The 24048-nt window shown below is 59.4% G+C and overlaps 1 protein-coding gene across 2 annotated transcripts; it reads right to left on the reverse strand.

Annotated features, from left to right (window-relative positions):
* Positions 1-1436: 1436 nt before the first annotated feature.
* On the reverse strand, positions 1437-22273 carry TFCP2 (transcription factor CP2). 2 transcript variants are annotated; one of them, XM_084223523.1, is made up of 15 exons: positions 21168-22273; positions 15966-16117; positions 14462-14538; positions 14153-14258; positions 13982-14088; positions 13054-13206; positions 11037-11147; positions 9554-9642; positions 8058-8103; positions 7474-7567; positions 6970-7060; positions 5119-5225; positions 3806-3948; positions 2400-2451; positions 1437-2307 (listed from the first exon to the last, which is right to left on the reverse strand). In XM_084223523.1, the coding sequence occupies exons 1-15, from the start codon at positions 21287-21289 to the stop codon at positions 2270-2272; spliced, it is 1488 nt and encodes a 495-aa protein (XP_084079649.1). In that variant the 5' UTR covers positions 21290-22273; the 3' UTR covers positions 1437-2269. The 2 variants fall into 2 exon arrangements, with proteins under 2 accessions (XP_084079649.1, XP_084079648.1); XM_084223522.1 differs by having other exon boundaries at positions 8058-8106.
* Positions 22274-24048: the final 1775 nt, after the last annotated feature.

The following is a 24048-nucleotide window of genomic DNA, read 5'->3' on the forward strand; positions in this document are numbered from 1 at the left end:
GATGGTGTGAAGATGAGTGCAAGGGATAAGGAATGGTGTGGATGGTGTGAAGATGAGTGCAAGTATTGGGAAAAGGAATGGCGTAGATGGTGCAGAAAGAACGACCAGTGCAAGGTGTGGGATAATGAATGGTGCAGAAAAAAGGGTGAGTGCAAGGTTTAGGATAAGGAATGACATGTATGATGTGAAGGATGAGTGCAAGGTTTGGGATAAGGGATGGTGTGGATGGAGTGAAGATGAGTGCAAGGTTTGGGATAAGGAATGTTGTGTTTGGTGCAGAAAGAACGACCAGTGCAAGGTGTGGGATAATAAATAGTGCAGAAAAAAGGGTGAGTGCAAGGTTTAGGATAAGGATTGACATGGATGGTGTGAAGGATGAGTGCAAGGGATAAGGGATGGTGTGGATGGAGTGAAGATGAGTGCAAGGTTTGGGATAAGGGATGGTGTGGATGGAGTGAAGATGAGTGCAAGGTTTGGGGTAAGGGATGGTGTGGATGCTGTAAAGGATGAGTGCAAGGTTTGGGGTAAGGGATGGTGTGGATGGAGTGCAGTAAGGGGTGGGGAATGGCCTGGCTGTGGCCAGGACAGGGTTAATTTCTGCCAGGACCCCCAGGCCCTTCTGTACCTGTTTTTTTACCAGCGTTGCTGTTGTGTCTGTGGAAATTCGTTCCTCCACCGATCTCTGCTGCCTGTCCTGCCCCAGCTGGGGTTGGAGTCTGGGGGGCAGAACTGAGGACACACCTGGGAGCCACTGACCCAGCAAAGGGCAATTACGGGATCAAAGACCCCACCCTCCTCCAGGTGAGTCCCACCTGGGCACACCTGAGCCAGGATCAACCCTGGGGCGCTCCAGCCCTGACACCCCCTGGGGCACAGAGGATTTGGGGATGAATTTGGGGGGATTCGGGGGGGTTTGGGGATGAATTTGGGGTAATTTGGGGGGATTTTGGGGATGAATTTGGGGGGGTTTGGGGATGAATTTGGGGTAATTTGGGGGGATTTTGGGGATGAATTTGAGGTAATTTGGGGGGATTTGAGGACGATTTTGGGGTAATTTGGGGGGATTTGGGGATAAATTTGAGGAGATCTGGGGGGATTTGGGGATGAATTTGAGGAGATTTGGGGGGATTTGTGGATGATTTTGGGGTAATTTGGGGATGAATTTGAGGTAATTTGGGGATGAATTTGGGGTAATCTGGGGGGATTTGGGGTAATTTGGGGATGAATTTGAGATTTGGGGGGATTTGTGGATGATTTTGGGGTAATTTGGGGGGATTTGGGGATGAATTTCGGGTAATTTGGGGATGAATTTGAGGAGATTTGGGGGGATTTGTGGATGATTTTGGGGTAACTTTGGGTGGTGAGGGGGTAATGTGGGGGAAGATTCAGGGATATTTTGAGGTGATTTTGGGGCCATGCTGAGGTGATCTGGCAGATTCTGGAGGTGATTTTGGGGAGGTTTGGGGGTGATTTGGGGTATTACCTGGGGGGTGGTTTTGAGTGATTTTTGTGTGGTCTTGGGGGTGGTTTTGGGGAGAGGTTTGGGGTGATTCTGGAGGTGCTACTCCGTCCTGGGGAGGTTCTGGGGTGGTGCTGACCCCCTGCACTGGCCAGACTGTCACCTGAGCCAGGACCTGCCACACCTGGATCCCAGCCTGGCTTTATTTAAACCAAATCCTTGGGGTTTATTGTCTTTTTTCCTTTTTTTTTTTCCTGAATCACCTGATGGGCTGAGGTTGGTATTACCTGGAGCATCCAGGTCTGAGGGATCTGGGGATCAACCTCCCACACCTGGGCAGATCCCTCACCTGCCCAGAGCCACTTCAATCACTTCACATATTCAGCAGAAAGAGCCAAATCTTTGCTTTTCTCCCCAAAACACTCATCAGTGTCCCCTCCCCACCCCCCCACCCCGAGTTATTCCTTTATCCTTCAATTTTCCATAATTAAATCTGGATCTGGAATTCTTGATGACCTTATGAGATCATTTCACACCTGCACCCACCTGGAGGCAACACCTGTCCCAGGTGGGTGCACACCTGGTGCCCCAGAGCTCCAGCAGTGGAGCATCCTGTCCGTGCCAGGAGTCACCTGTGGGCAGGGCTGCCAGGTGACCACACCTGGGGGCTCTCCAGGTGTGAGGGGGAGTGGCCAGGTAACAACACCTGGGGGGTTCCCAGATTTCTGCTGTGTCCTCGTGCTGGGAGTGGAGGGTCTCCAGGTGTGCTGAGAGGCTGCAGGTGCTCCTCACCTGTCCCTCACCTGGCCCCTACTTCAGGATGATGTGGTAGCTGTCGTTGGTTTCGGCTGCAAAGGAAGCCCAGAACAGGTGAGGGAAGGTGGGAAGGGCTGATGTGACACAGGTGTGGCCCAAACACAGAGCCCAGGTACTCACACACCTTTCAGGGTGTCCAGGACGAAGCAGGATTCATCCTGGAAGTTCTGGATCATCTGAAAAAACCCCAAACAGCACCAATTTAGGGCTTTTTTGGGAAAAATCTGGGCTCCAGAGAGCTGGAGGTGCCCAGGTGGGAGTTCAGGTGGGAGCTTTGGAAGCACCAACCAGAAATATTTTATTTATTTGGGCTCTTCCCAGCACCTGCCCAGGTGATGCTGCCCCCAGGGTGACCCCCAGGTGTGCTCTGGGGCAGGTGGGCATTACTTGGCACTGCCAGGTGTGCCCTGGGGCAGGGGGGGTCACTGCCAGGTGTGCCCTGGGGCAGGGGGTGTTACCTGGCACTGCCAGGTGTGCCCTGGGGCAGGGAGGGGTCACTGCCAGGTGTGCCCTGGGGCAGGTGGGCATTAGCTGGCACTGCCAGGTGTGCCTGAGGGCAGGTGGGCGTTACCTGGCACTGCCAGGTGTGCCCTGGGGCAGGGGGGGTCACTGCCAGGTGTGCCCTGGGGTAGGGGGGGGTCACTGCCAGGTGTGCCCTGGGGCAGGTGTGCATTACCTGGTCACTGCCAGGTGTGCCTGTGGGGCAGGTGGGCGTTACCTGGTCACTGACCAGCACGTGGATGCCCTGGGGCAGGTGGGTGTTACTTGGCACTGCCCTGGGGCAGGGGGGTGCTACCTGGCACTGCCAGGTGTGCCCTGGGGCAGGTGGGCGTTACCTGGTCACTGACCAGCACGTGGATGCCCTTGGGGCAGGGTGTTACCTGGCACTGCCAGGTGTGCCCTGGGGCAGGTGAGCGTTACCTGGCACTGCCCGGGGGCAGGTGGGCGTTACCTGGTCGCTGACCAGCACGTGGATGCCCGTGGGGCAGGGCGTTACCTGGCACTGCCCTGGGGCAGGGGGGTGTTACCTGGCACTGCCAGGTGTGCCCTGGGGCAGGTGGGCATTACCTGGTCGCTGACCAGCACGTGGATGCCCTGGGGCAGGTGGGTGTTACCTGGCACTGCCCTGGGGCAGGGGGGTGTTACCTGGCACTGCCTGGGGGCAGGTGGGCGTTACCTGGCACTGCCCGGGGGCAGGTGGGCATTACCTGGCACTGCCCTGGGGCAGGTGGGCGTTACCTGGCACTGCCCGGGGGCAGGTGGGCGTTACCTGGCACTGCCCGGGGGCAGGTGGGCGTTACCTGGCACTGCCCGGGGGCAGGGGGGCGTTACCTGGTCGCTGACCAGGTGTGCCCTGGGGCAGGGAGGAGTCGCTGCCAGGTGTGCCCGGGGGCAGGTGGGCGTTACCTGGCACTGTCCTGGGGCAGGTGGGCGTTACCTGGCACTGCCCGGGGCAGGTGGGCGTTACCTGGCACTGCCCTGGGGCAGGGGGGTGTTACCTGGCACTGCCCGGGGGCAGGTGGGCGTTACCTGGTCGCTGACCAGCACGTGGATGCCCGTGGGGCCCTGTTTGTAGATGTGCTGGATGTGCTGGGCGGGCACCCGGAACAGCTGCGCCAGCTTCTCGGCCAGCTCGGCCGCCGTCAGCTCCTCCAGGTACACGGCGTGGTACACTGCGGGCACGGGACAGGTGTGCCACCACGCCCACCTGGGCTGGGCACAGCTCTGCCCTCAGCAGGGACCTGTCTGTCACCCCTGTCCTGTCTGTCACACGGAACAGCTGTGCCAGCTGCTCCAGGTACACGGCGGGCACAGGACACCCGACAGGTGTGCCAGCACAGCCACACCTGCCCAGGTGTGCCAGCACTGCCCTGGGGCTGGGCACCACTGTGCTCGGACAGGGACCTGCCTGGCACTGTGTCCTGTCACCTGTGTCCTGTCACCCCTGTCCTGCCTGGCACTGTGACCTCCCTGGCACCGTGATCTGTTTGTCACTTGTGTCCTGTCACCTGTGTCCTGTCTGTCACCTGTGTCCTGTCACCCCTGGCACTGTGTCCTGCCTGGCACTGTGACCTCCCTGGCACCGTGTCCTGTCTGTCACCGTGTCCTGTTTGTCACCCCTGTCCTGTCTGTCACTGTGTCCTGTCTGTCACCTGTGCCCTGTCACCCCTGTCCTGCCTGGCACTGTGACCTGCATGGCACTTGTGTCCTGTCTGTCACCGTGTCCTGTTTGTCACCCCGTCCTGCCTGGCACTGTGTCCTGTTTGTCACCCCTGTCCTGTCTGGCACTGTGATCTGTCTGTCACTGTGTCCTGTCTGTCACCTGTGCCCTGTCACTCCTGTCCTGCCTGGCACTGTGACCTGCATGGCACCCGTGTCCTGTCTGTCACCGTGTCCTGTCTGTCACCTGTGACCTCCCTGGCACCGTGTCCTGTCTGTCACCCCTGTCCTGTCACCCCTGTCCTGTCTGTCACCGTGTCCTATGTGACATTTCCACACCTGGCCCCACAAACCACCCAGGCTCCCTGAGCAGCAGCACCTGGACTGTTCAGGTGGGTTTGTCCCCAGCAGGACAGGAATGCTGGAAACCAGCCCCTCCCCCACCCCCAGGTGTGTCTCAGCCCCTCCCCCACCCCCCAGGTGAGTCCCAGCCCCCCAGGTATGCTCCCTGACCCCCCAGGTGTGCTCCCTGACCCTCAGGTGAGTCTCAGTCCCCCCAGGTGAGTCCCAGCCCCCCAGGTGTGCTCCCTGCCCCCCCACGTGTGCTCCCTGCCCCCCAGGTGAGGTCCCTGCCCCCCCAGGTGTGCTCCCTGCCCCCCAGGTGAGCTCCCTGCCCCCCTCACCGAAGAAGGTGCCGCTGCTGCCGTCGCCGTCCTCGTGCTCGTGCTGGGGCTCCCTCACCTGCTGCGACTCCTGGCACACGTAGATGGTCAGGCGGGGCCGCACCATCCTGGGACAGGTGAGGGTCACCTGGGGCTGCCCCTGCCCAGCCCCTCCCCCTGCCAGGTGTCCCCAGGAGCAGCTGGATGAGCCCATCCCAGAGGAGAACCCCTGTGCTGCGTCCACCTGAGCTCCAGGTGTCCCCTTGGTGACCCAGGTCAGCATTCCCTGGAATTCCCACCTGGAGGGGCTCCCTGTCCCTGTCAGGTACCTGATGATGCTCCTCAGCCATTCCCACCTGGACACTCTGTCCCTCTCATCCTCCCAAAATGTTCCAGGTGTGTCAAACCCCTGAGTTTTAGGGCCAGGTGTGAGGAACAGCCCCCTCTGGGAACCTTCTGGGCAGGGCCCAGGTGGAGACAGCTCCTGGAGCAGCAGGAGCTCCTGGCCTGGGGCGCCAGTCCTGGAGCCTCAAACTCAAAGAATCCCAATCCCAAATCCCCAATTTCCAGTTCCCAATCCCCAATCCCAAATTCCCAATCCCTAATCCCCAATTCCTAATCCCCAATTCCCAATTCCTAATTCCCAATCCCCAATTCCAAATTCCCAATCCCCAATCCCCAATCCCCAATTCCTAATCCCCAATTTCTAATCCCTAATCCCCAATCCCTAATCCCCAATTCCCAATCCCCAATTTCTAATCCCCAATCCCTAATTCCCAATCCCCAATCCCCAATGCCTAATCCCCAATTCCCAATCCCCAATCCCTAATCCCCAATTCCTAATCCCCAATTCCCAATCCCCAATTCCCAATCCCCAATCCCTAATCCCCAATTCCCAGTCCCCAATCCCCAATCCCTAATTCCCAATCCCCAATTCCCAATTCCCAGTCCCCAATCCCCAATCCCTAATCCCCAATTCCCAATCCCTAATCCCCAATCCCCAATCCCTAATTCCAAATTCCAAATTCCCAATCCCCAATCCCTAATTCCCAATCCCCAATCCCTAATCCCCAATTCCCAATTCCTAATCCCAAATCCCCAATTCCCAATCCCCAATCCCCAATCCCCAATTCCCAATCCCCAATTCCCAATCCCCAATTCCCAATCCCCAATCCCCAATTCCCAGTCCCCAATCCCTAATTCCCAACTCCCAACTCCTCTCTCCAACCTGGACCTCCTTCCCCAAAGTTCCTCTGAATTCCTGACTCGGATGGGAAAAGGCTGGGACAGGTGAGTCCCAGCCCCCCCAGGTGTGTCCCACCCCCCAGGTGAGCCCAGTCCCCCAAGTGTGTCCCAGCCCCCCAGGTGAACCCCAGCCCCCCAGGTGTGTCCCACCCCCAGGTGAGCCCAGCCCCCCAGGTGTGTCCCACCCCCCAGGTGTGTCCCAGCCCCCCAGGTGTGTCCTACCCGCCAGGTGACCCCAGCCCCCCAGGTGTGTCTCACCCCCCAGGTGAGCCCAGCCCCCCCAGGTGTGTCCCACCCCCCAGGTGAGCCCAGCCCCCCAGGTGTGTCCCACCCCCCAGGTGAACCCCAGCCCCCAGGTGAACCCCAGCCCCCCAGGTGTGTCCCAGTCCCCCAGGTGTGTCCCAGCTCCCTCAGGTATGTCCCAGCCCCCCCAGGTGTGTCCCAGCCCCCAGGTGAGCCCAGCTGCCCAGGTGTGTCCCACCCCCAGGTGTGTCCCACCCCCCAGGTGTGTCCCACCCCCCAGGTGTGTCCCAGCCCCCCAGGTGAGCCCAGCCCCCCAGGTGTGTCCCACCCCCCAGGTATGTCCCACCCCCCCCCAGGTGAGCCCAGCCCCCCAGGTGAGCCCACCTGCCCTTGAGGGCGTTGAAGAGCCGGATGCCGTCGGCGGGGCCGCAGATCTGGATCACGTCCTCCCGCGTCAGCTTCAGCAGGTCGGCCCCTGGCAAACCCCAAATTCACCCAGATTCACCCCAAAATTCACCCCAGAGTCACCTCCAATTCGCCCTTAAATTCACCCCAAATGGTGAGGTGACCCAGCCCAGGTGAGGGCAGGTGATTTAGCCCAGGTGAGGGCAGGTGACCTGGCCCAGGGGAGGGGAAGTGACCTGGACCAGGTGAGGTGACCCGGCCCAGGTGAGAGGAGATGACCTAGCTCAGGTGAGGTGACCCTGTCCAGCTGAGGGGAGGTGACCCGGCCCAGGTGAGAAGTGACTTGGCCCAGGTGAGGGGAGGTGGCCTGGCCCAGGTGAGAAGTGACCTGGCCCAGGTGAGGGGCGGTGGCCCGGCCCAGGTGAGAAGTGACCTGGCCCAGGTGAGGGGCGGTGGCCCGGCCCAGGGGAGGGCGGAGCTCACCTGAGAAGTTCCTGAAGAGCCGTGAGAAGGTGGAGAAGCGGTTGCGGTGCAGCCACTGCTGGGCCTCCTGCGGGCTCCAGGTGGGCAGCAGCGTCTGGGGGGACAGGAGGGACACAGGTGACCTGCCTGGCCAGCTCAGGTGTTTGCAGTCAGGCAGGGGCACAGGTGAGCTCAGGGTGGGCCAGCACAGGTGGGAATTGAACCCCTGAGCAGGTGGGACCTGGAAATGTCTCCAGGTGATGTGGAAGCATTTCTTCCCACAGAGCCCACCTGTCCTGCACCTGGATGTAGGACACAGGTGAGCTCAGGTGAGCTCAGGGTGGGCCAGCACAGGTGGGAAATGAACCCCTGAGCAGGTGGGAGGAGGTGATGACCTCAGGTGACCTGGAAATGTCTCCAGGTGGTGTGGAAGTGTTTGTGCTGAGGCACAGGTGAGCTCAGGTGAGCTCAGGGTGGGCCAGCACAGGTGGGAATTCCCCCCCAGGTGAGGACAGTGGGGTCTCCCAGGTGTCTGCAGGTGACCCAAGTGTTCCCCTGTGGAAGCCCCCAGGTGTACCTGGGCAGGTACCGGGGCAGGTACTTACGTCAGCCAGGGGCGCGGGGGGGTCGGGCTGGTGGCTCGGGGACCCACTGCTGGGGACAGAGGGACACGGGTCACTGGGGACACTGGGAAACTGGGGACACTGGGACACTGGGGACACTGGGGACACTGGGACACTGGGACACTGGGATACTGGGGACACTGGGACACTGGGATACTGGGGACACTGGGGACACTGGGACACTGGGACACGGGTCACTGGGACACTGGGACACTGGGGACACTGGGACACGGGTCACTGGGGACACTGGGGACACTGGGACACGGGTCACTGGGACACTGGGAAACTGGGATACTGGGGACACTGGGGACACTGGGACACTGGGGACACTGGGGACACTGGGGACACTGGGATACTGGGGACACTGGGACATGGGTCACTGGGGACACTGGGGACAGTGGGGACAGTGGGAAACTGGGATACTGGGGACAGAGGGACACGGGTCACTGGGGACACTGGGGACAGTGGGAAACTGGGGACACTGGGAAACTGGGGACACTGGGGACACTGGGACACTGGGGACACTGGGACACTGGTCACTGGGGACACTGGGGACACTGGGGACACTGGGACATGGGTCACTGGGGACACTGGGGACAGTGGGAAACTGGGACACTGGGACACTGGGGACACTGGGATGGGGTCATTGGGTCACCGGGACAGGGGTCACTGGGGACACTGGGACAGAGGGGTCACTGGGTGTTACTCAGGTCACTGGATGGCGCTGGGGTTACTGGGGTGGCACAGAGATGATACTGGGATGGCACTAGAGTTACTGGGATGGCTCTGGGTGTCAATGGGATGGCACTAGGGTTACTGGGATGGCTCTGCGGTGTCACTGGGATGGCTCTGGGGTCACTGGGATGGCACTGGGGTTACTGGGATGGCACTGGGGTCAGTGGGATGGCACTGGGGTTACTGGGATGGTTCTGGGGTGTCAATGGGATGGCACTGGGTTTACTGGGATGGCACTGGGGTCAATGGGATGGCTCTGGGGTGTCACTGAGATGGCACTGGGGCTACTGGGATGGCACTGGGGTTACTGGGGTGGCACTGGGGTCAATGGGATGGCACTGGCATGTCATTGGGGTGGCACTGGTGACACTGGGATGGCACTGGGATGGCACTGGGATGGCACTAGGGTGTCACTGGTGCCACGCCCCCAGGTCTGACCCACCCCCTAGCTCCCAGCACTCCCAGTCCCAGCACTCCCAGACCCAGTGCTCCCAGTACTCCCAGACCCAGTGCTCCCAGTATTCCCAGCACTCCCAGTGCTCCCAGTATTCCCAGTCTGGCACTCCCAGTGCTCCCAGCATTCCCAGTCTGCACTCCCAGCACTCCCAGTATTCCCAGTCTGCACTCCCAGCACTCCCAGTGCTCCCAGCACTCCCAGTCTGGCACTCCCAGTGTTCCCAGTACTCCCAGTCTGGCACTGCCAGCACTCCCAGTGCTCCCAGTACTCCCAGTCTGGCACTCACCCGTCCCCGATGGAGAAGCTGCTGTGGGAGCTGTTGAAGCCGGGCGAGGGCGCGTTGGGCACGTAGGTGACCTCGGGCCAGGGCGAGCACTGCGGGCACGCCAGGTGAGCTCAGGGGCACCTGGGCTGCACCCGCTCACCTGAACACACCTGGGCTGCACCTGCACACCTGAACAACACACCTGGGCTGCACACACACACCTGAACACACCTGGGCTGCACCTGCACACCTGAACACACCTGGGCTGCACACACACACCTGAACACACCTGGGCTGCACCTGCACACACCTGGGACCATGCACGCACCTGGGAACATGCACACACCTGGGCTGCACCTGCACACCTGAACACACCTGGGCTGCACACACACACCTGAACACACCTGGGCTGCACCTGCACACACCTGGGACCATGCACGCACCTGGGAACATGCACACACCTGGGCTGCACCTGCACACCTGAACACACCTGGGCTGCACCTGCACACCTGAACACACCTGGGCTGCACCTGTACACCTGAACACATCTGGGCTGCACACACACACCTGAACACACCTGGGCTGCACCTGCACGCACCTGGGACCATGCACACACCTGCACTGCACACACACACCTGAACACACCTGGGCTTCACCTGCACACCTGAACACACCTGGGCTGCACCTGCACACACCTGGGACCATGCACACACCTGGGCTGCACCTGCACACCTGAACACACCTGGGCTGCACCTGCACGCACCTGGGACCATGCACACACCTGGGACCATGCACACACCTGGGCTGCACCTGCACACACCTGGGACCATGCACACACCTGAACACACCTGGGCTGCACCTGCATGCACCTGGGACCATGCACACACCTGGGCTGCACCTGCACACCTGAACACACCTAGGCTGCACCTGCACACACCTGGGACCATGCACACACCTGCACTGCACACACACACCTGAACACACCTGGGCTGCACCTGCACGCAGCTGGGCTGCACTTGCACACACCTGAACACACCTGGGCTGCACCTGCACGCAGCTGGGCTGCACACACACACCTGGGACTATGCACTGGGCTGCACCTGCATGCACCTGGGCTGCACTTGCACACACCTGAACATACCTGGGCTGCACCTGCACGCAGCTGGACACACCTGCACTGCACACACACAACCACATACACCCGGGACTGTACCTGGACACACCTGGGACTGTACCTGTGCACACCTGGAACTGCACCTGCTCACAGCTGCAATGCACACACACATCTGCACACACCTGGAACCATGCACACCTCCAACCCCCCACACCTGGCCTTGCACACACCTGCCCAGCTCAGGTCAATAATGTCCCCAAGCCCTCCTGCAGGTACAAATCACCTTCTCAGTTTTGCCTGGCAGGTATGAACACCTTGAGCCGTGGTGTCCCAGCAGCACAGCCCAGCTGCCTGGCAGCCAGGTGAGGCAGGTGAGGCAGGTGAGCTCACCTCGGTCAGGATGGTGGTCTCGTAGGAGGGCTGGTACTTCTCCTTCTCGTGGGGCGTTCGCTTCTCCATCTTCTCCCGGTCCGTCTTCTGCTTCCGGTCGGCTCCTTTGGGCTGCCAGGGGACAGGCAGGACAGGTGTGTGCGACGCGCACAGGTGGCACAGGTGTGGGTGACACAGGTGGCACAGGTGTGTGCGACACTCACAGGTGGCACAGGTGTGGGTGACACTCACAGGTGGCACGGGTGTGGGTGACACTCACAGGTGGCACGGGTGTGGGTGACACTCATAGGTGGCACGGGTGTGTGCGATACTCACAGGTGGCACAGGTGTGTGCGACACTCACAGGTGGCACAGGTGTGTGCGACACTCACAGGTGGCACAGGTGACTCAGCCCTCTTGGTGATTGGGAGAGGGAAAAGGAGTTTGGGGAGAAGCTTGTCCTGAGGGCCTCTGCGGGGACGGGGGTGTGACCACCTGGAGACACCTGAATACACCTGTAACCATCTGGAGACACCTGTAAATACCTGAATATACCTGTAACCACCTGAACACACCTGTAACTACCTGAATATACCTGTAACCACCTGAATACACCTGTAACCACCTGGAGACACCTGTAACCACCTGGAGACACCTGTAACCACCTGAATATACCTGTAACCACCTGGAGACACCTGTAACCACCTGAATACACCTGTAAATACCTGAATATACCTGTAACCACCTGGAGACACCTGTAACCACCTGAATACACCTGCAACCACCTGAATATACCTGTAGCCACCTGGACACACCTGTAACCACCTGACTATGAGACACCTGTAACCACCTGAATACACCTGTAACTGCCTGAATATACCTGTAACCACCTGAAGACACCTGTAACCATCTGAATACACCTGTAATTCACTGGAGACACCTGTAAGCACCTGAATATACTTGTAACCACTTGGAGACACCTGTAACCACCTGAATACACCTGTAACTCACTGGAGACACCTGTAAGCACCTGAATACACCTGTAACCATGTGAATACACCTGTAACCACCTGGACACACCTGTAACCACCTGAATACACCTGTAACTCAAAATCTATAGGAAGCACGGATGTAGAACCTCCACAGGTATCCAGGTGTTCCCTTTGGCAGATCCCTGCAGAAACTCCCTTAAACTTGGCTGTACCTGCACCCGCAGGTGAAGGAATTTGGCCCAGATGGACCAGGGGAGGGCAGAGCAGGACACCTGTTCACCCCTGAGGTGAACAGGTGAGAAAAGAGGAGCCAAGCTCAGATTCTGGGGTGTTGCAGATGGGATGGAGTCACGGGCACCCCAAGGTGTGACCAGAGCAGGAACGACCCTTCCCTGCACCTGTGCCACCTGCACCACCTGCACCCTGCACCACCTGCACCCTGCATCACCTACACCACCTGCAACACCTGCACCACCTGCACCCTGCATCACCTGCACCACCTGCACCACCTGCGCCTCCTGCACCCTGCACCACCTGCGCCACCTGCACCCTGCACCACCTGCACCACCTGTGCCACCTGCACCACCTACACCACCTGCACCCTGCACCACCTGCACCCTGCGCCTCCTGCACCCTGCACTACCTGCGCCACCTGCACCCTGCACCACCTGCACCACTTGCACCACCTGTGCCCCCTGCACCTTGTACCACCTGTACCACCTACACCCTGCACCACCTGCACCACCTGCACCACCTACACCCTGCACCACCTACACCACCTGTGCCACCTGCACCACCTGTGCTACCTATACCACCTACACCACCTGCGCCACCTACACCCACCACCTACACCACCTGCACCACCTACACCCTGCACCACCTGCACCACCTACACCACCTGCACCCTGCACCACCTGTGCCACCTACACCACCTGTGCCACCTGCACCACAGGCTGGGGCTGTTCATCCTAATGGTGGGAAGTTTCAGAGGCACCAGCACAAAGTGGGACAGAGCCCCAGGTGTGGCCAGGTGGGCGCTCAGGTACCTTGAACACCTTGATCTGGCAGCTGGCGGAGTGCAGGTGCTCGGTGTACTCGCCGCTCTCGTTCTCCCTGAAGGTGTCGATCTGCACGCGGAAGGGAACGCCCTTCTCGCCGCCGTGCTTGCGCAGCGTGAACTCCGTGCTGATGCAGTGCACCTGCGGACAGGTGAGCTTCCTGGGGGGCTGCCACCCTGGGACAGAGCCCACCTGTGCCCCACCTGGGTGTGGGACAGAGCCCACCTGGATATAGGACAGAGCCCACCTGTGCCCCACCTGGGTGTGGGACAGAGCCCACCCGGATATAGAACAGAGCCCACCTGTCCCTCACCTGAGTGTGGGACAGAGCCCACCCGGATATAGAACAGAGCCCACCTGTCCCTCACCTGGGTATGAGGCACTGCCCACCTGTGCCCCACCTGGATGTGAGGCAGTGCCCATCTGTGTCTCACCTGGGTGTGGGACAGAGCCCACCCGGATATAGGACAGAGCCCACCTGTCCCTCACCTGGGTATGAGGCACTGCCCACCTGTGCCCCACCTGGATATGAGACACTGCCCACCTGTCCCTTAACTGGATGTGGAACAGAGCCCACCTCTGCCTCACCTGGATATGAGGCACTGCCCATCTGTCCCTTACCTTGGTGTGGGACACAGCCCACCTGTGCCTCACCTGGATGTGGGACAGAGCCCACGTCTCCCTTACAGTGATGTAGGACAGAGCCCACCTGTCCCTCACCTGGCTGTGGACAGAGCCCACCTGTGCCTCACCTGGATATGAGGCACTGCCCACCTGTCCCTTACCTTGGTGTGGGACACAGCCCACCTGTGCCTCACCTGGATGTGGGACAGAGCCCACGTCTCCCTTACAGTGATGTAGGACAGAGCCCACCTGTCCCTCACCTGGCTGTGGACAGAGCCCACCTGTGCCTCACCTGGATGAAGACCGACGTCCTCTTGGAGGGGTCCCACAGGAACTCCACGGTGTTGAGCTGCGTCGGGTTCGCGCGGGGGTCGATGATCCCCACGGACATTGGGATATCTGCGGGGGGGACAGGTGAGGCCCACCTGGGACCTCCCAGCTGCCCCAGCCAGGTGAGACTCACCTATGTCCAGGATCCTGTCGCCAGGTCTGTTCCACCTCCAGCCCTCCAGCTGCTGGTGCTCCGTGTACTGCAGCCGCCGGTCATGGAAAACCACCCGGAAGATGCTCTGGGGAGGGAGAAACATCACCTGGAGCTGTCCTGCCACACCTGGCCAGGTGTGCAGCCCTTCCCTGTGCCAAAAAGGGGCAAAGGGAACCACCCTGCCCCCCCATACAGGTATATCTCCCAGCCCCACCCAGCTGCAGGGCCCTGGAGGGCACGTGGCTGGCATGGGCACACCTGGCCGGGGCACCTGTGCTCTCTGCTCACCTTGACCAGCTTCCCGTTGATCTCGGGCAGCTCCCCGAGTTTCCTGTTGTCCAACATCCGGATCTCGTAGGATTGACCTGGGGGCAGGAGGGCACCTGAGGTTTTCTGTCACCTGTACCTGTCACCTGAGCTCCTCATTCATTTGGGGTCCTGCCAACCCAGACCTTCCAGCTGTACCTGAAAGCAGCAGGTACAGCCTGAACCTGTAACTGCCATCCTGCAGAGCTGCCCAGCACTGACCTGTATAGATACACCTTAGACACACAGATACACTGTACACACACCTGTAACCACCCTGCACACACCTGTATGGATACACCCTGCACACACCTGTAACCATCCTACACACACCTGTATGGATACACCCTGCACACACCTGTAACCACCCTGCACACACCTGTATGGATACACCCTGCACACACCTGTAACCACCCTGCACACACCTGTATGGATACACCCTGCACACACCTGTAACCACCCTGCACACACCTGTATGGATACACCCTGAACACACCTGTATGGATACACCCTGCACACACCTGTAACCACCCTGCACACACCTGTATAGATACACCTTACACACACCTGCAACCACCCTGCACACACCTGTATAGATACATCTTACACACACCTGTATGGATGCACCCTGCACACACCTGCAACCACCCTGTACACACCTGTATGGATACACCTTACACACACCTGTAACCACCCTGCACACACCTGTAACCACCCTGTACACACCTGTAACCACCCTGTACACACCTATATGGATACACCTTACACACACCTGTAACCACCCTGCACACACCTGTAACCACCCTGCACACACCTGTAACCACCCTGTACACACCTGTATGGATACACCTTACACACACCTGTAACCACCTTGTACACCTGTAACTACACTGCACATACCTGTACAGATACACCTTACACACACCTGTACGGATACACCATACACCCTGCACACAGCTGTACAGATACACCTTACACACACCTGCATCCACCCTGCACACACCTGTACACATACACCTTACACACACGCACCTTACACACACCTGTAACCACCCTGCACACCTATACAGATACACCTTACACACACCTGCAATCCTCTGCATACACCTGTACAGATACACCTTACACACACCTGTACAGATACACCTTACACAGATGCACCTTACACACACCTGTACAGATACACCATACACCCTGCACACACCTGTACAGATACACCTTACACACACCTGCATCCACCCTGCACACCTGTACCCACCCCTGTTACCACCCTCCAGCACCCCCCCTTTCACCTGGCGAACCCCCCAGGTGACTCCTGCTCCACCTGGGCCGAGCACAGCCAGGTGCAGGCACTGCCGCCTCCCATTTCCCAACAGGAACACCCCAAAACTCAGCAACTCCCAGCATCAAAACAACCATTCTGACAGGCAGAACCCTCCTGCTGGGCTGGCTCCCAGGTACCTGCGCAGGACAGGTGTGGCCTCACCTTGGTTGAGGTAGGTGAGGGTCTCGTCGTGCAGCTTGACGGCGGGCGAGGTGGCGGCGCACAGCACGTACTGGAAGGGCAGCAGCTTGTCCTGGCTCTCGGGGGGCAGGCTGGACTCCTCCTGCTTGAAGATGGGCAGAGCCAGGACGTCGCTGTGGAGAGGGCAGAGAGTCACCTGAGACAGGTGAGCTGGGGGGGTCAGGGATGCCTTCAATCCAACCTTGGCACCTGGAGGATGAGCTCCACCTGGCTCTGCCTCTGGGCCCTGCCTGAGCCCAGGGCTCCAGGTGTGCCCTGAACATCTGGCCTCAGGGAAATACACCTGTGGCCATCTGAATACACCTGTCAGCACAGGAGAGAGTCACCTGAGACAGGTGAGCTGGAGGGGTCAGGGATGCCTTCAATCCAACCTGGGCCTTGCTACCTGGAGGATGAGCCCCACCAGGAACCTGGCTCTGCCTGCGGACCCTGCCTGAGCCCAGGGCTCCAGATGTGCCCTGAACATCTGGCCTCAGGGGCTCACCTGAATACACCTGTCAGCATGGGAGAGAGTCACCTGAGATGGGCGAGCTGGTGGGGCGGGGTCAGGGATTCCTTCGATCCAACCTGAGCCTTAGTACCTGGAGGAGGAGCCCCACCTGGCTCTGCCTCTGGGCCCTGCCTGAGCCCAGGGCTGCAGGTGTGACCTGAACTCAGGGGCTCACCTGAGGCACACCTGTGGCCATCTGAGTACACCTGTCAGCACCTGGGTACACCTGTCAGCACTTCAGATCCTGACTCCAACCACTACAACCACAACTCCAGATCTAACTCCAGCCCTGCTCCTTCCCTACTCCAACCACAGCTCCAGCCCAAAGGCGTCCTGAATCCATCCCAAATACATCCCAAATGCATCCCGAATCCATCCTGAATCCATCCCAAATCCATCCCAAATCCATCCTGAATAATCCATCCTGAATAATCCATCCCAACTGCATCCTGAATCCATCCCAAATCCATCCTGAATAATCCATCCCAACTGCATCCTGAATCCATCCCAAATCCATCCGAATCCATCCCAAATCCATCCTGAATAATCTATCCTGAATAATCCATCCCAACTGCATCCCAAATCCACCCCGAATCCATCCTGAATAATCCATCCCAACTGCATCCCGAATCCATCCCAAATCCATCCTGAATAATCCATCCTGAATAATCCATCCTGAATAATCCATCCCAACTGCATCCTGAATCCATCCCAAATCCATCCCGAATCCATCTGAAATCCATCCCAAATCCATCCTGAATAATCCATCCCAACTGCATCCTGAATCCATCCCAAATCCATCCTGAATAATCCATCCAAATCCATCCCAAACCCATCCAGAATAATCCATCCTGAATAATCCATCCCAACTGCATCCTGATTCCATCCCAAATCCATCCGAATCCATCCTGAATAATCCATCCAAAATCCATCCTGAATAATCCATCTGAAATCCATCCTGAATAATCCATCTGAAATCCATCCTGAATCCATCTTGAATAATCCATCCTGAATAATCCATCCCAACTGCATCCCGAATCCATCCCAAATCCGTCCCGAATCCATCCTGAATAATCCATCTGAAACCCATCCCAAATCCATCCTGAATAATCCATCCCAAATCCATCCCAACTGCATCCTGAATCCATCCTGAATCTGTCCTGAATAATCCATCCAAAATCCATCCTGAATAATCCATCTGAAATCCATCCCGAATCCATCCCAAATCCGTCCCGAATCCATCCTGAATAATCCATCTGAAACCCATCCCAAATCCATCCTGAATAGTCCATCCGAATCCATCCCAAATCCATCTTGAATCCATCCTGAATCTGTCCTGAATAATCCATCCAAAATCCATCCTGAATCCATCCCAAATCCATCCTGAATTCATCTGAAATCCATCCCGAATCCATCCTGAATAATCCATCCTGAATAATCCATCCCAGCTCCATCCCAAATCCATCCTGAATCCATCCCAGCCCCCAAAACAGCTCCGTGCATTACTTCAGCCTTAATTCCAATTACAACTCTCCCCCTACTCCATCCCAGCTCCATCCCTACTCCAACCCCAACTCCATCCCAGCTCCATCCCTACTCCAACCCCAACTCCTCCATCCCAGCTCCATCCCAACTCCATCCCAGCTCCATCCCTACACCAACCCCAACTCCATTCCAACTCCATCCGTGCTCCATCCGTGCTCCATCCCAACTCCATCCCTGCTCCATCCCAGCTCCATCCCAGCTCCATCCCAGCTCCATCCCTACTCCAACCCCAACTCCATCCCAGCTCCATCCCAACTCCATCCCTACTCCAACCCCAACTCCATCCCAGCTCCATCCCTACTCCATCCCTGCTCCAACCCCAACTCCATCCCTACTCCAACCCCAACTCCATCCCAGCTCCATCCCTACTCCAACCCCAACTCCATCCCTACTCCAACCCCTACTCCATCCCAACTCCATCCCAGCTCCATCCCTGCTCCATCCCTACTCCAACCCCAACTCCATCCCTACTCCAACCCCAACTCCATCCCAGCTCCATCCCAGCTCCATCCCAACTCCATCCCAGCTCCATCCCTACTCCAACCCCAACTCCATCCCAGCTCCATCCCTACTCCAACCCCAACTCCTCCATCCCAGCTCCATCCCAGCTCCATCCCTACTCCAACCCCAACTCCATCCCTACTCCAACCCCTACTCCATCCCAACTCCATCCCAGCTCCATCCCTGCTCCATCCCTACTCCAACCCCAACTCCATCCCTACTCCAACCCCAACTCCATCCCAGCTCCATCCCAGCTCCATCCCAACTCCATCCCAGCTCCATCCCAGCTCCATCCCTACTCCATCCCTGCTCCAACCCCAACTCCATCCCTACTCCAACCCCAACTCCATCCCAGCTCCATCCCTGCTCCATCCCTACTCCAACCCCAACTCCATCCCTACTCCAACCCCAACTCCATCCCAGCTCCATCCCAGCTCCATCCCAACTCCATCCCAGCTCCATCCCTACTCCAACCCCAACTCCATCCCAGCTCCATCCCTACTCCAACCCCAACTCCTCCATCCCAGCTCCATCCCAGCTCCATCCCTACTCCAACCCCAACTCCATCCCTACTCCAACCCCTACTCCATCCCAACTCCATCCCAGCTCCATCCCAGCTCCATCCCTACTCCAACCCCAACTCCATCCCTACTCCAACCCCAACTCCATCCCAGCTCCATCCCTACACCAACCCCAACTCCATTCCAACTCCATCCCTGCTCCATCCCAACTCCATCCCAGCTCCATCCCTACTCCAACCCCAACTCCATCCCAGCTCCATCCCTACTCCAACCCCAACTCCTCCATCCCAGCTCCATCCCAACTCCATCCCAGCTCCATCCCTACACCAACCCCAACTCCATTCCAACTCCATCCGTGCTCCATCCCAACTCCATCCCAACTCCATCCCTGCTCCATCCCAGCTCCATCCCAGCTCCATCCCTACTCCAACCCCAACTCCATCCCAGCTCCATCCCAACTCCATCCCTACTCCAACCCCAACTCCATCCCAGCTCCATCCCTACTCCATCCCTGCTCCAACCCCAACTCCATCCCTACTCCAACCCCAACTCCATCCCAGCTCCATCCCTACTCCAACCCCAACTCCATCCCTACTCCAACCCCTACTCCATCCCAACTCCATCCCAGCTCCATCCCTGCTCCATCCCTACTCCAACCCCAACTCCATCCCTACTCCAACCCCTACTCCATCCCAACTCCATCCCAGCTCTAACCCCAACTCCATCCCAGCTCCATCCCAGCCCCCACCCCCCACCCCCACTTCCCCCCTGGCGCCCCAACTTTGGCACAGTTCAGGGTTCCCGTGCCCCTGGCACCCCCTGACATTCTGGGGACCCCCGGAGATTTTGGGGTTTCCCTTGGGGATTCTTGGGAGCCCTGGAGATTTTGGGGTTTCCTTTGGGGATTTTGGGGACCCCCTGAGATTTTGAGGCTTCCCTTGGGGATTCTTGGGAGCCCCAGAGATTTTGGGGATCCATGGAGATTTTAGGGTTTCCCTTGGGCATTTTGGGTACCCCCTGAGATTTTGGGGTTTCCCTTGGGGATTCTGGGGACCCCTAGAGATTTTGGGGTTTTCCCTTGGGGATTCTGGGGACCCCCAGAGATTTTGGGGTTTCCCTTGGGGATTCTTGGGAGCCCTGGAGATTTTGGGGATCCATGGAGATTTTAGGGTTTCCCTTGGGGATTCTGGGGAGTCCCGGAGATTTTGGGGACCCCTGGAGATTTTGGGGTTTCCCTTGAGGATTCTGGAGACCCCTAGAGATTTTGGGGTTTCCCTTGGGGATTCTGGGTACCCCCTGAGATTTTGGGGTTTCCCTTGGGGATTCTGGGGACCCCTGGAGATATTGGGGTTTCCCTTGGGGATTCTGGGGACCCCTGGAGATTTTGGGGTTTCCCTTGGGGATTCTAGGGACCCCTGGAGATTTTGGGGTTTCCCTTGGGGATTCTGGGGACCCCCTGAGATTTTAGGGTTTCCCTTGGGGATTTTGGGGACCCCCAGAAATTTTGCGGTTTCCCTTGGGGATTCTGGAGACCCCTTGAGATTTTGGGGATCCATGGAGATTTTAGGGTTTCCCTTGGGGATTTTGGGTACCCCCTGAGATTTTAGGGTTTCCCTTGGGGATTCTGGGGACCCCCAGAGATTTTGGGGTTTCCCTTGGGGATTCTGGAGACCCCTGGAGATTTTGGAGTTTCCCTTGGGGATTTTGGGTACCCCCTGAGATTTTAGGGTTTCCCTTGGGGATTCTGGAGACCCCCAGAGATTTTGGGGTTTCCCTTGGGGATTCTGGGGACCCCCAGAGATTTTGGGGTTTCCCTTGGGGATTCTGGAGACCCCTGGAGATTTTGGGGTTTCCCTTGGGGATTCTGGAGACCCCCAGAGATTTTGGAGTTTCCCTTGGGGATCCATGAAGATTTTGGGGTGCCTCTGGACATTCTGGGGTCCCCTCCTTCCTCGGGTACCGGTGCTGAGTTGCTGCCCAACACCTTCAGCCTCCAGCTCATTTTGGGGCTCCTCACTCCCCGCACGGCCCCTGCCTTCCCCGGTGCCCCTTTGTGGGGTGCCCTGCGAGTTTTGGGGTGCCCTGTGAGTTCTGGGGGCCCCGTACCTCATGCTGTAGGCGCCGGCGCCGAGCTCCTGCCCGATGCCCGAGAGGCTGGCGTCGAAATCCTGCACCAGCCCCGACTCGATCACCTCGTCCGCCAGCGGCAGCTTCAGCGCCCACGCCATGGCCCCCGCACCCCAAAACCGGCCAGCGGGTCACCCCCAAACCCGTGGGGTCCTCAGGGTCACCCCAAAAATGGGGCACTCAAAAATGGGGGTCTTGGGGACAAGGCAAAAGGGGGGTTTGGGGCACTCGCAAATGTGTGGGTCCTTGGGGTCACCCCCAAAATCAGGGGGTTTTGGGGGTACCTCAAGCGTGAGGGGGTCTTGGGGTCACCCCTAAACGGGGTCTTCAGTGTCACCTCAAAAATGGGGTTCCTCAGAGTCACCCCAAGCCAGAGGCTCCTCGGGGCACCCCAACACCTCCCCCTGATTCCTGGGGGTACCAAAGTCCCCCAGACCTCCTGAGGACCCTCTCCTGCAATAACTAATTTGGGGACCCCCAAACCCTGCTACCACAGGCGAATGAACCCCAAAACCCAGCAACACCCCCACTCAAAGGGAACACCTCAGGGGGACCCCAAAACCCCTGAGAGGCGGCAGCGCCGGGGGGGCCCCGAGTTCTGCAGACCAACCCCAGGGGCTGCACCCAAGGGGACCCCAAAATCCTGCACTCCCCTCTTAAGGGCTGCACCAAAAGGGACCCCAAAATCCTGCACTCCCCTCTTAAGGGCTGCACCAAAAGGGACCCCAAAATCCTGCACTCCCCTCTAAGGGCTGCACTCAAGGGGACCCCAAAATCCTGCACTGCCCTGCACCCAAGGGGACCCCAAAATCCTGCACTGCCCTGCACTCAATGGGACCCCAAAATCCCGCACTCCCCTCTAAGGGCTGCACCCAAGGGGACCCCAAAATCCCGCACTCCCCTCTAAGGGCTGCACCCAAGGGGACCCCCCAAAATCCTGCACCGCCCTCAAGGGGCTGCACCCAAGGGGACCCCGCAATCCAGGCCAGGACCCCCCGATCCGGGCCGAAACCCTCAGTCCCAGCCGGGACCCCCAAAAACGGGCCGGGACCCCCCGATCCGGGCCGGGACCCCCCAATCCGGGCTGGGACCCCCCAATCCGAGCCGGAACCCTCAGTCCGAGCTGGGACCCCCCCCAATCCGGGCCGAGACCCCCCAGTCTAGCCCGGGACCCCCCAGTCCGGGCCGGGATGCCCAGTCCGGGTCGGGACCCCCCAAACCGGGCCGGGCCCGCCCCCCCGCTCCGGGCCGGGCCCCCAAACGCGCCGCTCCGCCAAGATGGAGGCGGCGGCCCCACCCCCGCCGCTGGGAGGGCGGCCCCGCCCCTCCGGCCCGCTCAGCCAATGGAATCGGGCCTTGGCGAATGAGAGGCGGCCACAATAACCAATAGAAAACTGCGCGCCGGGAAGACCGCTCGGGGATTGGCTGGGGGCGTGGCCGCGGCGGCGTGCGGTGCTGGGCTCTGTGAGGAGCTGGGCTGTGCGCGGCGCCTCCCGAGGGACCCGGGTTCGAGTCCCGCTGCCGCCGCTGCGCCGGCCGCGCACGGGTACCGAGGAAGAGGAAGGACCCCCCGCCCCCCAAATCCTGAAAAAGGGGAAAGGAAAAGAAAAAAGAAAAATACTGTTTATTTCACACCACTACATCAAGTGCATCAGTCTGCCGCGGCCCCAGCGGGCGCCCCCGCGTCCCCCCCAGTCGCTCCCGGGAGGGCTGGAGCCCCCCGGGCTCAGGGCAGGGGGAGCTGGGGAGGGGGCGCTGCCTCTGCTTTGGGGTTCACGCCCCCCAAACCCGGGGGAGATGTCCCCAAAATCCACCCACGGGACGTCCCCAAGGTGGGGGATCACCCATCGAAGCCCCTCACGAGGTGGGGGACCCGCAGCGTGGGGGTGACATAATTTGGGGTCACCCCCCGTGAGCCGTAACATCGCCTCAGAAACACGGGGGAAAGGGCAAAACCCAGGAAAATGGAAATCGCTGATTTTGGGTGGGTTGGTGACACTTGGGGGGGGTCTGTCACCACGTGTGTCACAGGTGGGGGAGGTGTGACATCGACACTCGGGTCGTGTGTGAGAGGAGGGACCGGGGGGCACACACAGGCACAGGTGGGCACAGGTACAGACACGGGGACAGAGGGACAAATCCATGGCCAAAGGGACAAAACCGGTGGCCAAAGTGCTGATGGCTGGAGGTCAGGGGGCTGTGACTGGTGGGACACACAGAGGGATTCCCAGTGCTCCCAGTTCAGGGCTCTGAGGGCACAGGAGGGACACAGGGGTGGCCAAAGGGACAAAACCAGCGGCCAAAGGGACAAAACCAGTGGCCAAAGGGACAAAACCAGTGGCCGAAGGGACAAAACCAGTGGCTGAAGGGCTGATGGCAGACGGTCGGGGGGGACTGTGAACGGGAACTGGGATGTTCCCAGTGCTCCCAGTTCAGAGCGTGTGGAAGACGTTGAATGTCAGACACAGATCTGGGCTGGTGGACACGGGGACAGGTGTGCTGGACACAGGTCGGGGCTGGTGGACATGGGGACAGGTGTGCTGGACACAGGTCGGGGCTGGTGGCAGAGGGACAGGTGTGCTGGACACAAGTCTGGGCTGGTGGCAGAGGGACAGGTGTGCTGGACACAGGTGTGGGCTGGTGGCAGAGGGACAGGTGTGCTGGACACAGGCACAGGTGTGGTGGTGGAACCAGGTGGCAGAGGGACAGAACCAGTGCCCAAAGTGCTGCTGGCAGGAGCCCGGGGGGACACAGGGGGGCTCCCAGTGCTCCCAGTTTAGGGCATGTGGGAGCTGCTGAGAGGCAGAGCGGGGATGGACACAGACACAGGCGTGGTGGACACAGGTACAGGTGTGTGGAC

The sequence above is a fragment of the Fringilla coelebs genome (genome assembly GCF_963513975.1).
Source record: "Fringilla coelebs genome assembly, chromosome: 30".
In the NCBI taxonomy this organism is placed as follows: domain Eukaryota; kingdom Metazoa; phylum Chordata; class Aves; order Passeriformes; family Fringillidae; genus Fringilla; species Fringilla coelebs.